Raw genomic sequence first — 19,989 nt, forward strand, 5'->3', positions numbered from 1 at the left:
CATTGTTCTTACAGGCCCCCATGCCTACAAATATTCTTAGATCGCCCCTAAATCATGAGTAATTAAGTGAAGTCTGAGCGTATTGAGCTAAATGTTGGAAAGTCTTCACACGATCAAGACACATAATACCCGACTCAGCACTCGCTGTAAGTATACTTCTTCTCACAACGTTACTACTTCGAAGACTCCGACCGAATAAGGGTAGCTAACCCACGCGCTGGTCACTTTTATAGAGTCGCCTCCACACACTTTGTCCTACGCTCGTTCAGGGCCATCTCTCGCTTTAACCAATGTATAGCCAATATAGAGATGGTGCTATATTTTCATTGGTACAAATCATCGCGTCACCGACGCTCACTTCAAACTCATGTCGTATGATATCCTAGCCTCGCGCTGGGCTTCCTAAATGTGGTCCGTTGGTCCACGCCATTGCCTTCCATCATTTCCTTGTTCTAGAGCAAACACGTGAAGGTCGGGTGCGTCGTGTAGCAATCCCCATTTCTTAATACGCTTGCGATCATATAGATCCTCGGCTCCAAGCTTCCTGTTGAGATTTTGAAACCGATGTCTTCGTCCCTGCAAGTTACCAAGACTCAATAAAATGAAATATTACCTCTACTCTCAATAAATGAATGATCAATTAAAGGAGTACTTCAATAAGGGCTCAATGTGGCCACTTGTTTTATAGATAATATAGTGGTAACAGATAGGATTATTGTTGGAATAGGCTGGTTAAACAAAGCCTGTAGATTTACCGCATGGTACAAGAATTCTTGTGGGATAAAAATCCACCACTTCGGCGTCTTCGAAGACTTTAGTAAATGGTTCTTGGGACGTTAATCGAGTAATATTCAATAATGAACTGTGTTAACACCTAGATGAAAATTCGATTCCCCAGTTACTCTAACTTCGGCCGGTAGGGAGGAAAACAATTAAAATTACTGCTATGGTATCATCTTTTTTTAAAAAAATTGTTGTTTTATTTAGCGTGTTGTAAAAATACTTACTCGGGCATCACGCATGTTAGCACTCTTGAATGCCGGACAATAATGTCAAGAATCAATCCGTTCATCTTGAGCACAGGAGACAAATACTGTACCAAACCGCCTTAGCTGCTACACGAGCGGACAAAACTTGAAGAAGTACTTTTAACATCATAAGAGCTATTTCTAAAATGCGTGGCCACCTTAAAGGAATTTGAAAGGATCCAAAATTCATTTTTATTGCATTAGATTCTCCTAAGTTCTCTGAACAAAATGCTGTACACTTTTATGATTTTGTAAGCATGGTTAGGACTTAAAAAATATAAAAGGAACGCGCGTCCTTGTAAGTTGAGCCTCACACCTACACCATCTGTATGTCTAAACCTTAGTCCCGTTTCCAGATACGAGGCCGGGGAAGGGGTGAGATTAAATTATATGGCATATTTTTAAGGACACATGCGCTTCCTGACGTCAACCTCAGTTGAGTAGGTAATGAAGATGAAATGAGTGATGGAGAGTGATATAGGGTAAGGAGGTGGAAGGAATCGGCCGTGGCCTAAGACAAGGAACTCTCCCGGCATTTGCCTGGAGGTGAAAATGGAAAATCTATTGGGTAGCTGACAGTAGGATTCGAACCCACGCGTCTCCCAAATGCAGAGCTTGGCCCCATAGCCGTAGCGCGTTAATATACACGGTCACTCCTTTCTGTTCATACCGACATCTGTTGTGCCCAAAAGGTGAGGTGTCATGGAGTGGTAATAGTTATCAGCACAAACACCCACTTCCAAGTGCTGTGACAGAAGCCATGAGACCTATTTTCAATCACCATGGAAAAATTTAGTCAATCTTACGAAAACGTCTCATATCATCGCATACTATAGATGTCAAGTTGTTTTTCTACACACATTTTCTCATATACTGGTTTACGCACCGGGCGAGTTGGCCGTGCGGCTGTGAGCTTTCATCCGGGAGATAGTGGGTTCGAACCCCACTGTCGGCAGCCCTGAAGATGGTTATCCATGGTTTGCCATTTTTACACCAGGCAAATGGCTGTACCTTAATTAAGGCCACGGCCGCTTCCTTCGCATCGTCGCCATAAGACCTAACTGTGTCGGTGCGACGTAAAGTAAATAGAAAAAACTGGTTTACGTGTGCTGAGAGCTATTTCCCATTCTCAGATCTACAAACCTTGATTGGAGTATTAAACTTTAACTGTTATCATTTATTTTGTAACATTAAACTTCCTTATCTTGTTGTTCATTGGACTTGTTTCTTTTAAAAGTATGTTTTCAATGATGTCACAGCAAAACCTTAAATAAGTAATACTAACCCAGAAGAAAATAGAAAAGGAAAGTAAACTGAAGCTTCAAAAGCTTTCCCAAAAATCTAGAAAAATAATTTGATCACCATTTCTCTGCTATATCAGTCTTTTACAAAGAACGTAGAATCGATAAATTGCCGCACAACTTAAAACATAGATTCACGTTTTGGTGACCAAAATCGATGTTGGTTAGAATGCACAATTTTTCTTATCATACTGTACAGAAATTCAGAAACTCTACAGAAAAAGGCGAGAGCTACTTGTTTTTTGCATATAAATAATTTCAAATTCAGCAGTACCGTAAAAAGCAGCCGTCCCAACTGAGAGTTAAAAGAAGGACATATACAATGCCATTGTTTCTTATTCTGACGCTTATCCCTCATCTTATTGGAATCGTGCTGCTAAGTTGTCACACATGTGAAGGTGGCCTTGTTTTACGGTTGAACGCCCTTTCTAACGCCAACCTTATGTGGAGGGATATAATCACTATTGCGTGTTTCTTTGGTGGTTGGCAGTGTGTGTGGTGTATTGTCTGAATGTGACGACAAGTGTGTTGCGACGAACACAAACACCCAGTCCTCGAGGCAGAAGAATTAATCAGAAGCGGTAAAAATACCCGACCCGGTCGGAAATTGAACCCGGGACCCCTCTGAACCGAAGGCGTCAATTCTGACCATTCAGCCAAAAAGTCGGACATATGCTTACATACACTGTGAGCTATAATCTCTCTTCAGGTTTTTTCAGATTTGAACAACTACTGTTTCGTCACTTCTATTTTGAATATTGCTAAATTTTGTTTCAGAAGACAGAAAAGTTTCTTGTACCGTACAAAAATCATGAATGTTATGTCTCCACTGAGTTATTTACCGTCTTGTAGCGTCATTCCTATGCGAACGGAAAAGAGAGTTCTTGGTATGAAATGCTAATTACCCCTCCGTACAAGGAGAAGAACAGAAACATTGTGCCCGTGTGTAAATATTTTCCTTACCAATAATTTAGCAGGATACCTGGTAGGTGTTAACCTTGAGGTAGGAGGGAGGTGATGGACGGAGGAGGAAGTTCATCAGACCATGTGTGAGAAGCTCGTCATATAAATAGGTCTGTCTGTTAGGACAGAGACATTGGACATCATAAGACCAAGCAACATGAACCGAGTATTTCTCGTCATCTCTGTACTTGTGGCTATTCTAGCCTTATCCGTAGCCGACGAGAAGTACACGGATAAATGGGACAATATCGATCTGGACGAGATCCTCCGCAATGACCGTCTGCTCAAGAAGTACGTGGACTGTCTGCTCGCTGATACTGACCGTGGCTGTACCCCTGATGGCAAAGAACTTAAGAGTAAGTAGACAACTGTCTTTTTATTGCCGCCCTAATGTCGCACGGTCGCATTCGGTTTTTAATCTTTTTTTTATAATTTGCTTTACGTCGCACCAGCGGAGATTGGTTTCATGGCGACGATGGGATAGGAAAAGGCTAGGAGTGGGAAGGAAGTGGCGTTGACCTTAACTAAGTTACAGCCCCAACATTTGCCTGGTGTAAAAATGGTAAACCACGGAAAACCATCTTAGAGTTTCCCGACAGTGAGGTTCAAACCCACTAAACTTATCTCCCAAATGTAAATTCACAGCTGCGCGACCTTAACAGCACGGATAATTCGCTCGATTATTTAGGATTTCGACGACGGTGAGTTAGGGAATTTCTTGAAGTAGGTGGATAGAGGCCGTGGCCTTAATTGAGGAGTGTCTGTTGAAAACGTGCTTTTTCCACTTCACAAATACTTTTAGTATTTCGTCCATATGCATTGCAGTAGATAAATACTATCGTATGTCATGAGTAGGGGGTGGATTTCTATGACCTGTAAATGTGTGAAATATGCATGCATTTGTGACTTAAAACCATGTAAATAAGAACAAAAAAATACAAAATATGATTTAATGAGCAGTATGTAGACCTACATTACATACTAAAACACATTTTGTTACCATCGCTACAGGCTGCAATTAATGTACCGTTAAAATAGTTTTAATTCTTCGAAATACTTAACCTAAAAATCAACCACAATGCTGAATAGTTCACGAAATCATTAAGGTTACACTGCATACTCCTAGACAATGATGGACTCTGTATAAGACATAAAAACTGCAGTTATTTTCTTTCTTTAATCTGCTTACCCTCCAGGGTTGGTTTCTCCCTCGGACTCAGCAAGAGATCCCACCTCTATCGCCTCAAGGGCAGTGTCCTGGAGCATGAGACATTGGGTCGGGAATACAACTGGGGAGAATGACCAGTATCTCGCCCAGGCGGCCTCACCTGCTATGCTGAACAGGGGCCCTGGTGGGGGATGGGATGATTGGAAGGGATAGACTAGGAAGAGGGAAGGAAGCGGCCGTGGCCTTAAGTTAGGTACCATCCTGGAATTTGCCTGGAGGAGAAGTGGGAAACCACAGAAAACCACTTCCAGGATGGCTGAGGTGGGAATTGAATCAACCTCTACTCAGTTGACCTCCCGAGGCTGAGTTGACCCCGTTCCAGCCCTCGTACCACTTTTCAAATTTTGTGGCAGAGCCGGGAATCGAACCCGGGTCTCCGGGGCTGGCAGCTAATCACACTAGCAGTTATTTTCGCTGAATAATATTCAATCAATTTAACGTTATACACAACATATGCAGTGTTGCCAAGCCATAAATATTTTCTCCCCCAAATTTTAGTTGAAAATCCGCTAAATTCCGTTAAATTTCAAACTGAAGCAAAATAGCGTATCCCAGCTGTTTTAATAAAAGAGATTAACTGAACACTCACCAGTTTCAGAACAGGGGTTCATCATCTTCTCCTCCGCGCACTATATGCTCTGAAGCAGATGTGCTGAGTTGAGGTCCTGTTGCTTCATATGAAGCCTTTTCAAAGAATATGCTGGCAGTTCACAGCAGCAAGGGCCATACGGAAATTTTCAAATCTATTTAGAAAGTTATTTTCACTTTCATTACTGTTTTCATTGTTTTCAATAAGTGCGGCAATAATTAATGTCAAACAATTTTGCGTTTATATTCCACTGCCAATAGACGCACCGTCGGTATTTGAGATCACTGGGAAGCCCAACGAACTAGTCTTTTCAAGTTTAATTATTTAACTACTCTTTACGAAATATCTGACTACGTTTTAACCTTTTCTTTCGACATATTGACGTACAAAAAAGAACATGATGTCAAAAGAAACACGTCATCAAATACGACACTACTCGGTTCATCAAGAGTTCAGTAACGATTGTAACAAATTCTGACTGAGGCTGTGGGCTAGAGCTGGTCTAGAAAACGAGTGGTAGTATGCAGCCTAAGTTCAATACAATAGGAATAAGTAAACTATTACGCCGTACTAAGTTCTACATTTTTCTCGTGGTGATAAAAATCGCTAAAAGAAGTCTGAAAATCCGTCCAAAAAATCCGCCGTCCGCTAAATGGAAAATGTATCCGCTGTTCCATTTAAAAATCCGCCAAATTTGGCGGAAAATCCGCTGAGTTGGCAACACTGAAAATATGTGTTATTTGGATGAATATGTCATACCTGATCTAGTCTCCATTATCATATTTTCTTTTTTTTTTACAATTTATGACCACATGCATCTTAAGGTTGTTGAATGGGAATACTCTCCTGTTGCTGCTGAGTATCGTCTTTTAGCGAGAAAACTTATTTTAACATCACGTGATGTAACGGGAGCGTACTTGAATAGAGTTAAATCATTTCGAAAAATTTTCTGGAAATCTACAGACAAATAACTGCAGAATTGTCCGCCTCCATGGCTAAATGGTTAGCGTGCTGGCCCTTGGTCACAGGGGTCCCGGTTTCGATTCCAGGTAGCGTCGTTAATTTTAACCGTAATTGGTTAATTCCCCTGACACGGGGACTGGGTGTATGTGTCGTCTCCATCATCTTTTCATCTTCATCACGACGCGCAGGTCACCTACGGCATCAAATCAAATTTTAACGGGCGTCGTTAAAATTGCATCCATATTGCGATATCTTCCGGGGCCAAAAGTTATACATTTGCAGAGCTTAGAATATTTCCTCAAAAGAAAGAGTGTCTAGGCTTCAGGATTAGTATTCGCATATGTACGGAGTAAGAAAATAATACAGTTAAGAAAGTTGAAATTAAAATAAAATAGGTTAATAACTAAGGACAACCGGATAGGACAATAACATGTAAATACCAAGTGAATGTATTGGAAAATAATTTACGTGCAAAAAGTACAACATTAACTTGAAATGGAGAATTACAGCTTATTTAACATATAAGGGGTAGAAAAACGACAAAAAGTCCTAAGACCCCTTCTCCCCCACAAAATGAAAGGCGATGTGCTTTCTGCTTTGTGATACGACTTACCGTTTAGCCACCAATTATCCTGAAACTAGGGTCTGCACTATCGATAAAATTGCACCAATATTCCGATATCTTCCGGGGCCAAAAGTTATACATTTGCAGAGCTTAGAATATTTACTCAAAGAAAGAGTGTCCAGGCTTCGGGATTAGCATTCGCATATGTACGGAGTAAGAAAATAATACAGTTAAGAAAGTTGAAATTAATAGAAAATAGGTTAATAACTAAGGATAGCCGGATAGGACAATAATATGTAAATACCAAGTGAATGTATTGGAAAATTCAAATGCCCCTCTATAAATTATGCTGATATGAGTTAAGGATATAAGAAAGCGGTAACAGAGGAGAAATTTAGGTGCAGGGATTCTTTTGTAAACAGATAAGAAGTCTACCCAAGGAACAACCACAAATTTACAGGAATGATGACGAAGATGGCAATACGTTACTTCCCTGCTGGCAAGCAGTCAGAGACGTTACCATGCTAACCTGTAGGTTCGTTGTCGGTCTGTCGGTCACTCAATGCAGAGCATGATACCCGCAGAAAATAGTAATTTTCTCCGTCATTTGAAGAGTAAGGGAAATTATGAACATAACAAAAGTTGTTTATAATGAAGAGACGTTTAAATACAAACCACGGCGTTTAGAGAAAGACAATAGTATAAGAGAAAATGGAGGAAAACCGTTCGGGTTTTCCTATAAACACCCAGGCTATTCAAAGATTTTAAAATTATATGCATATCAAAACCTTCCCCGGGATGCGTATACAGTAAATATGACGTTTGGTCGAGATCTGTCCAGCCGTTTCGTCGTGATGGTGGAACAAACAGACAAACAGACAGACAAACGGACAGACACGAAAATTAAAAATCACCGATTCGGTGTTGAGTTGACCTAAAACGGATAAATATCTGAAGAATTGGCAAAACAAACGAAATTACAGACAGCGGACCTCCTACAACTTTATTTATATAGATATGCCAGAAAAAGTCTAAATATGTATTTATTTGCCCAATAAAACCTGTTTAATTTTTATTATCATGGTTGGAAATGTGTTGAAAATACAAGACCACACGATATAATGTTAACGAAAAAGATATGACTTGTCATAGAAATACGGCCCCCAGTAATGAACAATCCAGACCAGAAATATGTAATTCCTTGAAAGTAGTACCATAGGCGATCATAGGTACGTTCCATGTGGCTTTTATTATACGTTTCCTTGCGTTTTTCTGAAACTTTATTATGGCTAAAATAGCGCCTTTTGAACAGACGCTCCTCAGTTGTAATACGGCCTCGGAGTATGCCTGATGTGTGACAGGGAATACCACTGAAAACCATCTTCATCACTGCTGACGGTAAGTTTCGAACTCAGAACCTTCCGAAAGCGAATTAGCAAGTTCATAGCTACATAATCTACACCGCAAAGCCAACTCACTCTGCAATAGACAGTTGAGGGCAGGTTCGTCTACTCCTCTCCACGATATCCTTTAAATGATGTTCATATCGCAGTTACACGTTTTGCCATAATTATGTTATTGTGCATGAATGTAGGCCTATATTATCCTATGAGACCGACAACCGAGTTAAGTTATAGTATACCTAACGTAGTAAGTCTACACAATCTCTATCAATGATGTGTTTTGGGAAGGAAATTGAATTCGGAAATTTTCTTACAACATTCTGTTTCCATGCCAACATAGCCGAACGGTTGGTCATGAGGTAAGGTAAAGGTTATTCTGCCCGAAGGCAGGTCCGAACCTCCGCAGAGGTGTTCCTGAGCCGGAGTTTACGTGCGGTAGGGTGGCCAGTTCCTTTCCGCTCCTCCATTCCCTTACCCCCACCAACAGCGCGTGGTAACCCATCCAACTCCTGACCACGCCCAATGTTGCTTAACTTCGGAGATCTCACGGGATCCGGTATTTCAACACGGCTACGGCCGTTGGCGTTGGCCATGACAAGTGTGATTATTGTTTTAAGAGGGGGTACAACTGGGCAACCATCCTCTATTAACACTAATCAGAGGTAAGCGAGTGGAAGGGGTCCGATACTTTGAAAAATGAAGGTACCGGCCAAAGAAAGACCGGGGCCACGAGGCCTCGGGAACCTTATACCGTCGGGGTCGGAAAAAAACAAGAGTTGACCAAGGGAGGCCGGGTACGATAGATGAAAAAGTGAGGAGCTTGGTACAAATAAGTGGAAGCAATGCCAGGACTCAGCTAAGGGCCCCGTGGTCGCCAACTCACTCCCCCAAGTTAAGAGACTCTGGGGCCCCTTTCAGTCGCCTCTTACGACAGGCAAAGGATACCGTGGGTATTATTCTACCGCCCACACCTTGAGGAGGTTTAGTCAATAGAGATGTGTGGCAATGTCACTAACTTCTCACAAAGGCGGCTACGGTTCAAAATCTGGCCATTGCATGTGGAATTTTTGAAATTAAATATCACACTTGTGCGGTTTCGATTCTAGGCAAAGCATGAGGTTCTATGGCTGTGCTTTTCGATATGAACTGTATTGTAAAGCCACAAGCTTGTTCTGGTTTTACTCATTGCTACAGTGATGGTAGGCTACTTAAAGCTGGACTACTCTAGGACAGTAATGAGCAGGTTAGACTTAAGCCCTTGTAAATATGATGCGAAGTGACCGTCATGTCGTGATTGGGTCATCAGTCCATAAAATGGTTTGATGCAGTCTTCCATGTCACCCTATATCGTGCTATCAATTTCATTTCTACGTAACTACCACATCCTACATGTTCTCCAATCTGTTTGTCATATTCATATCTTGGTTTACTCTTACCGTTCTTACCATCTACACTTCCATCAAAAACTAACTACCGGGCGACTTGGCCGTGCGGTTAGAGGCGCACGGCTGTGAGATTGCATCCGGGAGATAGTGGGTTTGAATCCCACTGTCGGCAGCCCTGAAGATGGTTTTCCGTGGTTTCCCATTTTCACACCAGGCAAGCCTTTCCTATGCCATCATCGCTGTAAGACCTGTCTACATCGGTGCGACGTAAAGCCACTAGCAAAAAAACAAACAAAAAAAGAACTAACTAAACAAGTCTTGAGTATCTTAAGATGTGTCCTATCATTCTATCACCGGGCGAGTTGGCCGTGCGCGTAGAGGCGCGCGGCTGTGAGCTTGCATCCGGGAGATAGTAGGTTCGAATCCCACTATCGGCAGCCCTGAAAATGGTTTTCCGTGGTTTCCCATTTTCACACCAGGCAAATGCTGGGGCTGTACCTTAATTAAGGCCACGGCCGCTTCTTTCCAACTCCTAGGCCTTTCCTATCCCATCGTCGCCATAAGACCTATCTGTGTTGGTGCGACGTAAAGCCCCTAGCAGAAAGAGAGTATCATTCTATCTATTCTTCTGGTTCAATTTCACAAAATCGTTCTCTTCTCACGAATTCGACTCAGTATCTCTTAATTCGCGATTCGATCTACGCATCTCACCTTCAGCATTATTTTGTAACACAACATTTCAAAAGCTTCTATTCTTTTTCTTCCTATACTAGTTACTGTCCATGTTTCACTTCCATACAATGTCATATTGCAAACAAAAGGTCTTCAAAAACATCTTTCTTATTCCTTTATCAATGTTCGCTGTGTGCAGTTTTTAAGTAAAAATGGCTTATCCTGCTTGTGCTAGTCTGCATTTTATGTCCTTCTTACTTCTGCCAAAGTAAGTCCTTTCACTACCCAAGTAACAACATTCATGTACTTCGCTTAGAACTTAATTTCCTAATCTAATATTTCCTGCATCACACGACTTCGTTCCACGGCCCTCCATTACTTTTGTTGTATTTCTTTTTTTCAAGACTGTACACATACCTTTCAGAAATGTCACCAGATCTTCTTTATGCTCAGATAAAATAACAATATATAGAGGTGGATTGTGGTTCCCTATCCAAATTCGCCTTTGATTTCCATTACCGCCTGTTCTTTATAAACATTAACAAGGAAAGGGGAAGGGACCAACTTCAGGCTTGCCAAACTCCTTTTATGGACTGCTGCTTCTTTTTCATAGCACGTAATTGTTCTCACTGCAGACTAATTTTTGTACATATTGAAAGTCTTTCTCGGTATCAGATTACGATCATCTTCAGAGTCTCAACATAGCTTGGTCCAATCAATATTATCGAGTGCCTTTTTTTCAGATCTACGAACGCCATGCCATGTACGTGGGCTTGTCCTTCTTAATTTGATTCTCTAAGATCAGACGTAGTCAGGATTGCTTCTCGTGACCCTAAATTAGTTCTGAAGCCAAACTGATCTCTTCCAACTTAGCTTCAATGGTTTTTCCGTTCTTCTATAAATACACTGACTGACAGAGCAAATGCAACACCAAGAAGGAGTGGTCAGAACTTTATGCCAATTGCAGGGTAGACTGACGTCACTGAGGTATGCTCATGATGTGAAATGCGCCGCTGTGCTGCGCACGTAGCGAACGATAAATGGGACACGGCGTTGGCGAATGGCCCACTTCGTACCGTGATTTCTCGGCCGAGAGTCATTGTAGAACGTGTTGTCGTGTGGCACAGGACACGTGTATAGCTAAGAATGCCAGGCCGCCGTCAACGGAGGCATTTCCAGCAGACAGAGGACTTTACGAGGGGTATGGTGATCGGGCTGAGAAGGGCAGGTTGGTCGCTTCGTCAAATCGCAGCCGATACCCATAGGGATGTGTCCACGGTGCAGCGCCTGTGGCGAAGATGGTTGGCGCAGGGACATGTGGCATGTGCGAGGGGTCCAGGCACAGCCCGAGTGACGTTAGCACGCGAGGATCGGCGCATCCGCCGCCAAGCGGTGGCAGCCCCGCACGCCACGTCAACCGCCATTCTTCAGCATGTACAAGACACCCTGGCTGTTCCAATATCGACCAGAACAATTTCCCGTCGATTGGTTGAAGGAGGCCTGCACTCCCGGCGTCCGCTCAGAAGACTACCATTGACTCCACAGCATAGACGTGCACGCCTGGCATGGTGCCGGGCTAGAGCGACTTGGATGAGGGAATGGCGGAACGTCGTGTTCTCCGATGAGTCACGCTTCTGTTCTGTCAGTAACAATCACCGCAGACGAGTGTGGCGTCGGCGTGGAGAAAGGTCAAATCCGGCAGTAACTGTGGAGCGCCCTACCGCTAGACAACGCGGCATCATGGTTTGGGGCGCTATTGCGTATGATTCCACGTCACCTCTAGTGCGTATTCAAGGCACGTTAAATGCCCACCGCTACGTGCAGCATGTGCTGCGGCCGGTGGCACTCCCGTACCTTCAGGGGCTGCCCAATGCTCTGTTTCAGCAGGATAATGCCTGCCCACACACTGCTCGCATCTTCCAACAGGCTCTACGAGGTGTACAGATGCTTCCGTGGCCAGCGTACTCTCCGGATCTCTCACCAATCGAACACGTGTGGGATCTCATTGGACGCCGTTTGCAAACTCTGCCCCAGCCTCGTACGGACGACCAACTGTGACAAATGGTTGACAGAGAATGGAGAACCATCCCTCAGGACACCATCCGCACTCTTATTGACTCTGTACCTCGACGTGTTTCTGCGTGCATCGCCGCTCGCGGTGGTCCTACATCCTACTGAGTCGATGCCGTGCGCATTGTGTAACCTGCATATCGGTTTGAAATAAACATCAATTATTCGTCCGTGCCGTCTCTGTTTTTTTCCCCAACTTTCATCCCTTTCGAACCACTCCTTCTTGGTGTTGCATTTGCTCTGTCAGTCAGTGTAATACGTATTAACTAATTGCAAGCTTGACTTCTATTTGAACGACAGTACACTGGAATTTAATTAACTACGTATTGTACTCAGAAACCATTTGTATGGACTAGGACAAGTGTTCATGAATAATTCAGCTGTCATATAACAATTTTGATATATAGTAAAACATCGATTATCCGAATACCAATCAACCAAAACATCTGTTAACCGAAAGCGTTGCAGTCGGCAAATTGTGCTATTTGCAATGGCGACGCGTTGTTCTCGGTTTTTCCGATAAAGTTGAAGAGTAGTGCTTAGCTCGGGAAATTCAAAAAACATCAGACATTACAAGCAACAGTGAGGCCATTACAGAATTTGCGTGTGTACTTGGCAGTGAAGATGGAAACTTGCCATCCAGTGAGGAAGCCTTTCACTGCCTTAAGGCGGGCATGAAGTCGTTAGAACAAGAAGAATAAAAAAGTGATGCTGTCCTTAAAACGATGGCGAGATTTAGCGGCAAAATGAAACGAGTCTCAGCTCTGAAACAAAACAAAATTTTGGACTTATTTTCATAAACTGTAGGCTCACATAAATGAATTACTTTATATAAGGTTATTTGTAAAACGTGTGATATAAAATGTATGATTTTTTGTGTTTAATATCAATTTCTTCGTAATCTATCGGTTATCCGAAAAATCATTTATTCGAACACCTTCACTCCCTAGTTGTTTCGGATAATAGATGTTACACTGTTGTTGTTGTTGTTGCTTGAGTCATCAGTCCATATACTGGTATGATGCAGCTATCCATGCCACCCTATACTGTGCTAACCTTTTAATTTCCACATAACTTCTGCATCCTACATCTGCACCAATCTGCTTGTCATATTCATACCTTGGCCTACCCCTATCGTTCTTACCCCTACACATTCCTCAAAAACTAACTGCACAAGTCCTGGGTGTTTTAAGATTTGTTCTATTATTCTGCCTCTTCTTTTCATCAAATTTAACCACAACTCTCTCACCAATCCGATTCAGTATCACATCATTCGTGATTCTATCTATCCATCTCAACTTCAGCATTATTTTGTAACACTACATTTCAAGAGATTCTATTCTCTTTCTTTCTGAGCGAGTTATCGTCCATGTTTCACTTCCATACAATACCACGCTCCAAACGAAAGTCTTCAAAGATATTTTTAAAAATTCCTATATCAATGTTCGAAGTGAGCAAATTTCTTTTCTTAAGAATGGTCTTCCTTGGTTGTGCTAACCTGCATTTTACGTCCTCCTTACTTCTGCCATCGTTAGTTACTTTACCACCCAAGTAACTGTATTCGTTCACTTGTTTTAAGACTTCATTTCCTAACCTAATATTTCCTGCATCACCTGACTTCGTACGACTGCACTCCATTACTTTTGTTTTGGACTTATTTTTTTATCTGGTACTCTTCACCCAAGACTCCGGCCATACCATTCAACAATTTCTCCAGATCTTCTGCAGTCTCAGATAAAATAACAATATCATCGGCAAATCTCAGGGTTTTGATTTCCTCTCCTTGGACTGTGATTCCCTTACCAAATTTTTCTGTGATTTCTTTTACTGCCTGTTCTGAACAAACATCGAAAAGGAAGGGGATAAACTGCAGCCTTGCCTCAATCCTTTCTGAATTGCTGCTTCTTTTTTCATGGCCCACGATTCTTATCACTGCAGACTGATTTGTATATAGATTGTAGATAATTCTTCCTTCTTGTTAGCTGTTTTCGATCACCTTCGGAATATCAAATGCTTGGTTCAATAAACATTATTAAATGCCTTTTCTAGATCTACGAACGCCATGTATGTAGGCTTGCCCTTCTTAATTCGACCCTCTAAGTTCAGACGAAAAGTCAGGATTACTTCACGTGTTCCTACATTTCTTCTGAAGCCAAATTGATCTTCCCCCCACTCAGTTTCAACTTGTGTTTCCATTCTTCTGTAAATAATACGTGTTAGAATTTTTCAGACGTGAGAAACTATACTAATGATGTGGTAGTTTTCACACTTGTCAGTGGCACTTCTCCTGTCTCATACATCTTGGACACTAAATGGAATAACCTCGCCATGCTGGTTTCTCCTAAAACAGTCAGCAGTTCAGAAGGAATGTCATCAATAATTACAAGTGGTTTGTTCCTATTTAGGTCTCTCAAAGCTCTGTCAAATTCTGACCTCAAAATTGGGTCACCCATTTTACCAGCATTAACAGCCTCTTCTTGTTCCAGAACCATATCATCTACGTCCTTACCTTGATACAATTGTTGGATATGTTTCTGCTACCTTTCTGCCTTGTCTTCTCTCCCTAGAAGTGGTTTTCTATCTGGTATATAAAAATGTTAATGTTATTTGCTTTACGTCCCACTAACTACTCTTTTGGTTTTCGGAGACGCCGAGGTGCCGGAATTTGGTCCCGCAGGAGTTCTTTTACGTGCCAGTAAATCTACCGACACGAGGCTGACGTATTTGAGCACCTTTAAATACCACCGGACTGAGCCAAGACCGAACCTGCCAAGTTAGGGTCAGAAGGCCAGCGCCTCAACCGTCTGAGTCACTCAGCCCGGCGGTATATTAATATTCATACACCTAGTTTTCCTTTCTCCAGAAGTTTACTTGATTTTCCTGTATGCAGCATCTGCCTTTCCTAGCAACATACAACTTTTAAAACCTTGCACTTCTCCTTAAGCCATTCTTCCTTAGCTGTCCTGCACATCCTATCCACTTTATTCTTTAATCGTCTGCATTCTTTTCTGCCCTCTTCATTTTTTCTTTAGTTCTTCAATTTTCGTCGTTCATCAATCAGGTCTAGTATCTCTCGAGTTATCCATTGATTCTATGTTGATCTTTCCTTTCTTCCTAACATCTCTTCAGCAGCACTACTGACCTCATTTTCATGAGTGCCCATTCTTCTACTTTGTTTCCTTCATCCTTTCCATTTAGTCCTTGTGCAACATGTTCCTTGAAACAGTCCTTCACACTCTTCTCTTTCAATCTCTCTAGATACCGTCTCAATGGATTCCTCCCTTTTTTCAATTTCTTCAACTTCAGATGGCATTTCATGACCAACAAGTTGTGATCAGAGTCCACGTCTGCTCCTGCGAAAGTGTTGCAATCCAACGCATAGTTTCTGAATCTCTGCCTAATCATAATGAGGTCTATTTGATACCTTCCAGTGTCTCCACGTCTCGCCCATGTGTACAGCCGTCGTTTGTGGTGTTTGTACCAAGTATTAGCAGGGACTAAATTGTGACTGGTGCAGATTTCAACCAACCGACTTCCTCTTTCGTTCCTTTGTCCCAATCCGAATTCTCCTGCTGTATTACCTTACATTCCTTGGCCTACCGATGAATTCCAGTCTCCCATCACAATTAGATTCTCGTCACCTTTTACATATTGTATTTAGTATTCTATTTTTTCATATATTCTTTCGATTTACTCATCATGCGTTGAAGTAGCAGGCATATAGACCTGCACTATTATAGTGGGCATTGGTTTGGTGTCTATCTTGACAGGTGCCGATGACCTTGATGTTAGGCCCCTTTAAACAACAAACATCATCTATCTTGACAACAATAATCCTTTCATTATGCTGGTCGTAGTAGCTCACGCGCTGTCCTATTTTCTTATTCATTATTAAACCAACTCCTGCATTTCCCCTGTCTGATTTTGTGTTGACAATTCTGTAGTCGTCTGACCAAAAATCCTGCTTTTCCTGTCAATGCACTTCTTTTATACCAACTACATCTAACTTTAGTCTATCCATCTCCCTTTTCAGAGTCTTTGACCTAGCACAACGATTGAAACTTCTAACATGCCACACTCCGACTCGCAAAATTTTACAGTAGTATCTACTGTACAGTATCTTCCTGATGATAGCCCCCTCTCGTGTATCCCTCACCGTGGGATCCGAATGGGGGACTAGTTTCCTCCGGAATATTTAACCCGGGAGGAAGTCATCATCAGTACACCATTCATACGGAGAGAACTGCATGTCCTCGGGACTTAGTTATGGCTGTATTTTCCCGTTGCTTTCAGCCATGTAGCAGTATCAACACAGCTAAGCCATGTTGAGTATTATTACAAGGCCTTGTCAGTCAATCATCTAGACTGCCGCCCTTGTTACTTCCGAAAGGCTGCTACCTCCCTTTCGATGAACCATTAATTAGTCCGTTCTCTCGACAGATATCCATCCGATATGGTTGCACCTACGGCTCGGCTATCTGCTTCATTGTGAAGCGCAAGCCTCCACACCACGGCAAGGTCATATGGTACGCAGACAAGGGTGGTTTTTAGTTGTAAGAAAAAAGCCCATGGTGTAACAGCCCCGAAGGGCCGTGGCCTACCAAGCGACCACTGCTCAGCCCAAAGGCCTGCAGAATACGAGGTGTTGTGTGGTCAGCACGACGGATCCCCTTAGCCGTTATTCTTGACTTTCTAGACCGGAGCCGCCATCTCACCGTCAGATAGCTCGTCAATTGTAATCACGTAGGCTGTGTGGACCACAAACCAGCCCTCAGATGCAGGTAAAAATCCCTGACCTGGCCGGGAATCGAACCCGGGGCTCCGGGTAAGAGGCAGAGTATGTATAGGTACTTTAAGACAGAAACAGGTTCCAAGAAGGACATTTCCAGGAACCATTAATGAACAAGGGGAGTGTGTATGCGAGGATCTTCAAAAGGCAGAAATATTCAGTCAGCAGTAGTAAAAATTGTTGGTTACAAGGATAATGTCCAGACAGAGGAGGTGACTAAGGCTAAAGAAGTATTAAATTTTACATATGGCAGCAATGACATTTAAAGTAAGTACAAAAGTTGAAAACTAGAAAAGCAGCAGGAATCGATAAGGTTTCGGGGGATATACTAAAGACAATGGGTTGGGATATAGTACCATATCTGAAGTACTTGTTTGATTATTGTTTGCATGAAGGAACTTTACCAAATGAATGGAGAGTTGCTATAGTGGCCCCTGTATATAAAGGAAAGAGTGATAGACATAAAGCTGAAAATTACAGGCCAGTTAGTTTGACATACATTGCATGTAAGCTTTGGAAAAGCACTCTTTCTGATTATATAAGACATGTTTGCAAAATTAATATCTGGTTTGATAGAGGCAGTTTGGGTTTAGGAAAGGTTATTCCACTGAAGCCCAACTTGTAGGATTCCAGCAAGATATCCTGGATTCAGAAGGCCAATAGGACTGTATCAAGATTGACCTGTCTAAGGCATTTGATAGGGTAGATCATGGGAGACTACTGGCAAAAGTGAGTGCAGTTGGACTTGACAAAAGAGTGACTGAGGGGGTGGCTCTGTTTCTAGAAAATATAACTCAGAGAATTAGAGTAGGTGAAGCTATATCTGTCCCTGTAATAATTAAGAGGAGAATTCCTCAAGGCAGTATTATTGGACCTGTATGTTTTATTATATATCAATGATATGTGTAATGAAGTGGAATCAGAGATAAGGCTTTTTGCAGATGATGTTATTCTGTACAGAGTAATAAATAAGTTACAAGATTGTGAGCAACTGCAAAATGACCTCGATAATGTTGTGAGATGGACAGTAGGCAGTTTTATGATGATGAACGGGGGGTAAAAGTCAGGTTGTGAGTTTCACAAATAGGAAAAGTCCTCTCAGTTTTAATTACTGCGGGTGAAAGTTCCGTTTGGGGATCATTGTAAATACCGAGGTATTAATATAAGGAAAAATCTTCATTGGGGTAATCACATAAATATGATTGTTAATAAAGGGTACAGACCTCTGCACATGGTTATGAGGGTATTTAGGGGTTGTAGTAAGGATGTAAAGGGGAGAGCATATTTGTCTCTGGTGAGACCCCAACTAGAGTATGGTTCCAGTGTATGGGACCCTCACCAGGATTACTTGATTCAGGAACTGGAGAAAATCCAAAGAAAAGCAGCTCAACATGTTCTGGGCGATTTCCGACAAAAGAGTAGCGTTACAAAAAAGTTGCAAAGTTTGGGCTGAGAAGACTTGGGAGAAAGGAGACGAGCTGCTCGACTAAGTGGTATGTTCCGAGCTGTCAGAGGAGAGATGGCATGGGAGGTCATCAGTAGACGAATAAATTTGAGTAGTGTCTTTAAAAGTAGGAAAGATCACAATATGAAGATAAAGTTGGAATTTAAGAGGACAAATTGGAGCAAATATTCGTTTATAGGAAGGGGAGTTAGGGATTGGAATAATTTATCAATAACTTCAATAAATTTCTAATTTCTTTGCGATCATTTAAGAAAAGGTTTCAACAGATAGGTTTCTGCCACTTGGGCGTCTGCCCTACGTGCAGATCAGTAGCGATTGATTGAGGGGGGCATTCTACTCCTACCCCACGGGGCCGGCTTTTAGTAGCAAGGCTGTTGGTTTATTTTAACTGTATTTTATATTATGTACGAGTCTCAATATTGGGGGAGTCTTGCAGATAAGTGAAAAAGAAATTTTCTATTCCGTAAATGTTTGCTTGAATAACCAATTAAAAGGACAGTACTGTGATAAAATCATTTCTTTATATTGTAACTGGGATCTTTACCTCTTATCACGAATTCGGTTCATGTTAATCGAAAATTCAGATTACAGGGTTTCTACTGTATTCGTATAGCTGAACATTGCGTGTAGAGTAACAAGATGTGTTTTTCCATTTTCCAGAGAACGTGCCGGACGCGCTGACTAACGACTGTGCCAAGTGTACGGAGAAGCAGAAGAGTGGTACCGAGAAGGTGATCAACTACCTGATCGACAACAAGCCTGACATTTGGAACAAACTAGAAGCCAAGTACGACCCTGATGGTATCTACAAGAAGAAGTACCAGCAACAGGGAGGGACTCTCGCCACTAAACTGTAAATTACGAAGACGTCTCACCACTAAACATAATTATATCGATTATTATATAATGAAATTGCTGTCCATCTACACTGAATAAATTCATCACGCACAGTAGATTTCTTTAATTATATTATGTTACATAATAATTATCCCTCTGTTTGCTAGACCATGCACATGTCCTTCATGACGTACATTGCACCTAGAACCTCCTAACGCACACGTCTTAGCTCAGTACTACGCTTCATGTTGCCTGTTACAAAACCTGGTTGTGGTAATTATTATTTTAAGAAGAAATACAACTGGGCAACCCATAAGGGAGGACCAATACCTTTAACGAATAAAAAGCACACTTGATGACATATTTTCTTTCTCAGTAGCTGAAAGGTTGACAAAAATTAAATTGCATGAGGAAAATATCAGTGGCGTATGCTGGGATCAAGACGTGGGTTACCACTAGATTTAGGTTACACATTTTCAATGGTTGGTTTAGTGAACGTCAATCCTTGAGAGTTTGAGCTGCAGCCAATGGCCAACGAAGAAGCCTACTGTGTTGTCATGGCTGCTTCACAAGGTACTGCCTTGACCTCTGCTACTGTCAATACTCCAACACCTGATCAGTGCAGATGGTAGCCTAAGGTTTAGCAAATTAAAGTCCTTAGCAAAAGTCCGACTTTGTGGCTAAACGGATAGAATGCTTGCCTTTGGTCCGATGGGCCCGGTTCAATTCTC

The 19,989-nt window shown here is 42.0% G+C and overlaps 1 protein-coding gene across 1 annotated transcript; it reads left to right on the forward strand.

The window, feature by feature from the left end:
* Positions 1-3,415: 3,415 nt before the first annotated feature.
* LOC136874132 (ejaculatory bulb-specific protein 3) lies at positions 3,416-19,374 on the forward strand. Its single transcript, XM_067147691.2, has 2 exons — positions 3,416-3,648; positions 19,082-19,374. The coding sequence occupies exons 1-2, from the start codon at positions 3,450-3,452 to the stop codon at positions 19,276-19,278; spliced, it is 396 nt and encodes a 131-aa protein (XP_067003792.2). The 5' UTR covers positions 3,416-3,449; the 3' UTR covers positions 19,279-19,374.
* Positions 19,375-19,989: the final 615 nt, after the last annotated feature.

This window comes from Anabrus simplex, chromosome 5 (genome assembly GCF_040414725.1).
Source record: "Anabrus simplex isolate iqAnaSimp1 chromosome 5, ASM4041472v1, whole genome shotgun sequence".
Lineage (NCBI taxonomy): Eukaryota > Metazoa > Arthropoda > Insecta > Orthoptera > Tettigoniidae > Anabrus > Anabrus simplex.

Coding starts and splice junctions, on each gene's coding strand:
- LOC136874132 (XM_067147691.2), top strand. CDS start 3,450: ATGAACCGAGTATTTCTCGTCATCTCTGTACTTGTGGCTATTCTAGCC. Junction 3,649..19,081: donor TGATGGCAAAGAACTTAAGA/GTAAGTAGACAA, acceptor TCCATTTTCCAG/AGAACGTGCCGGACGCGCTG.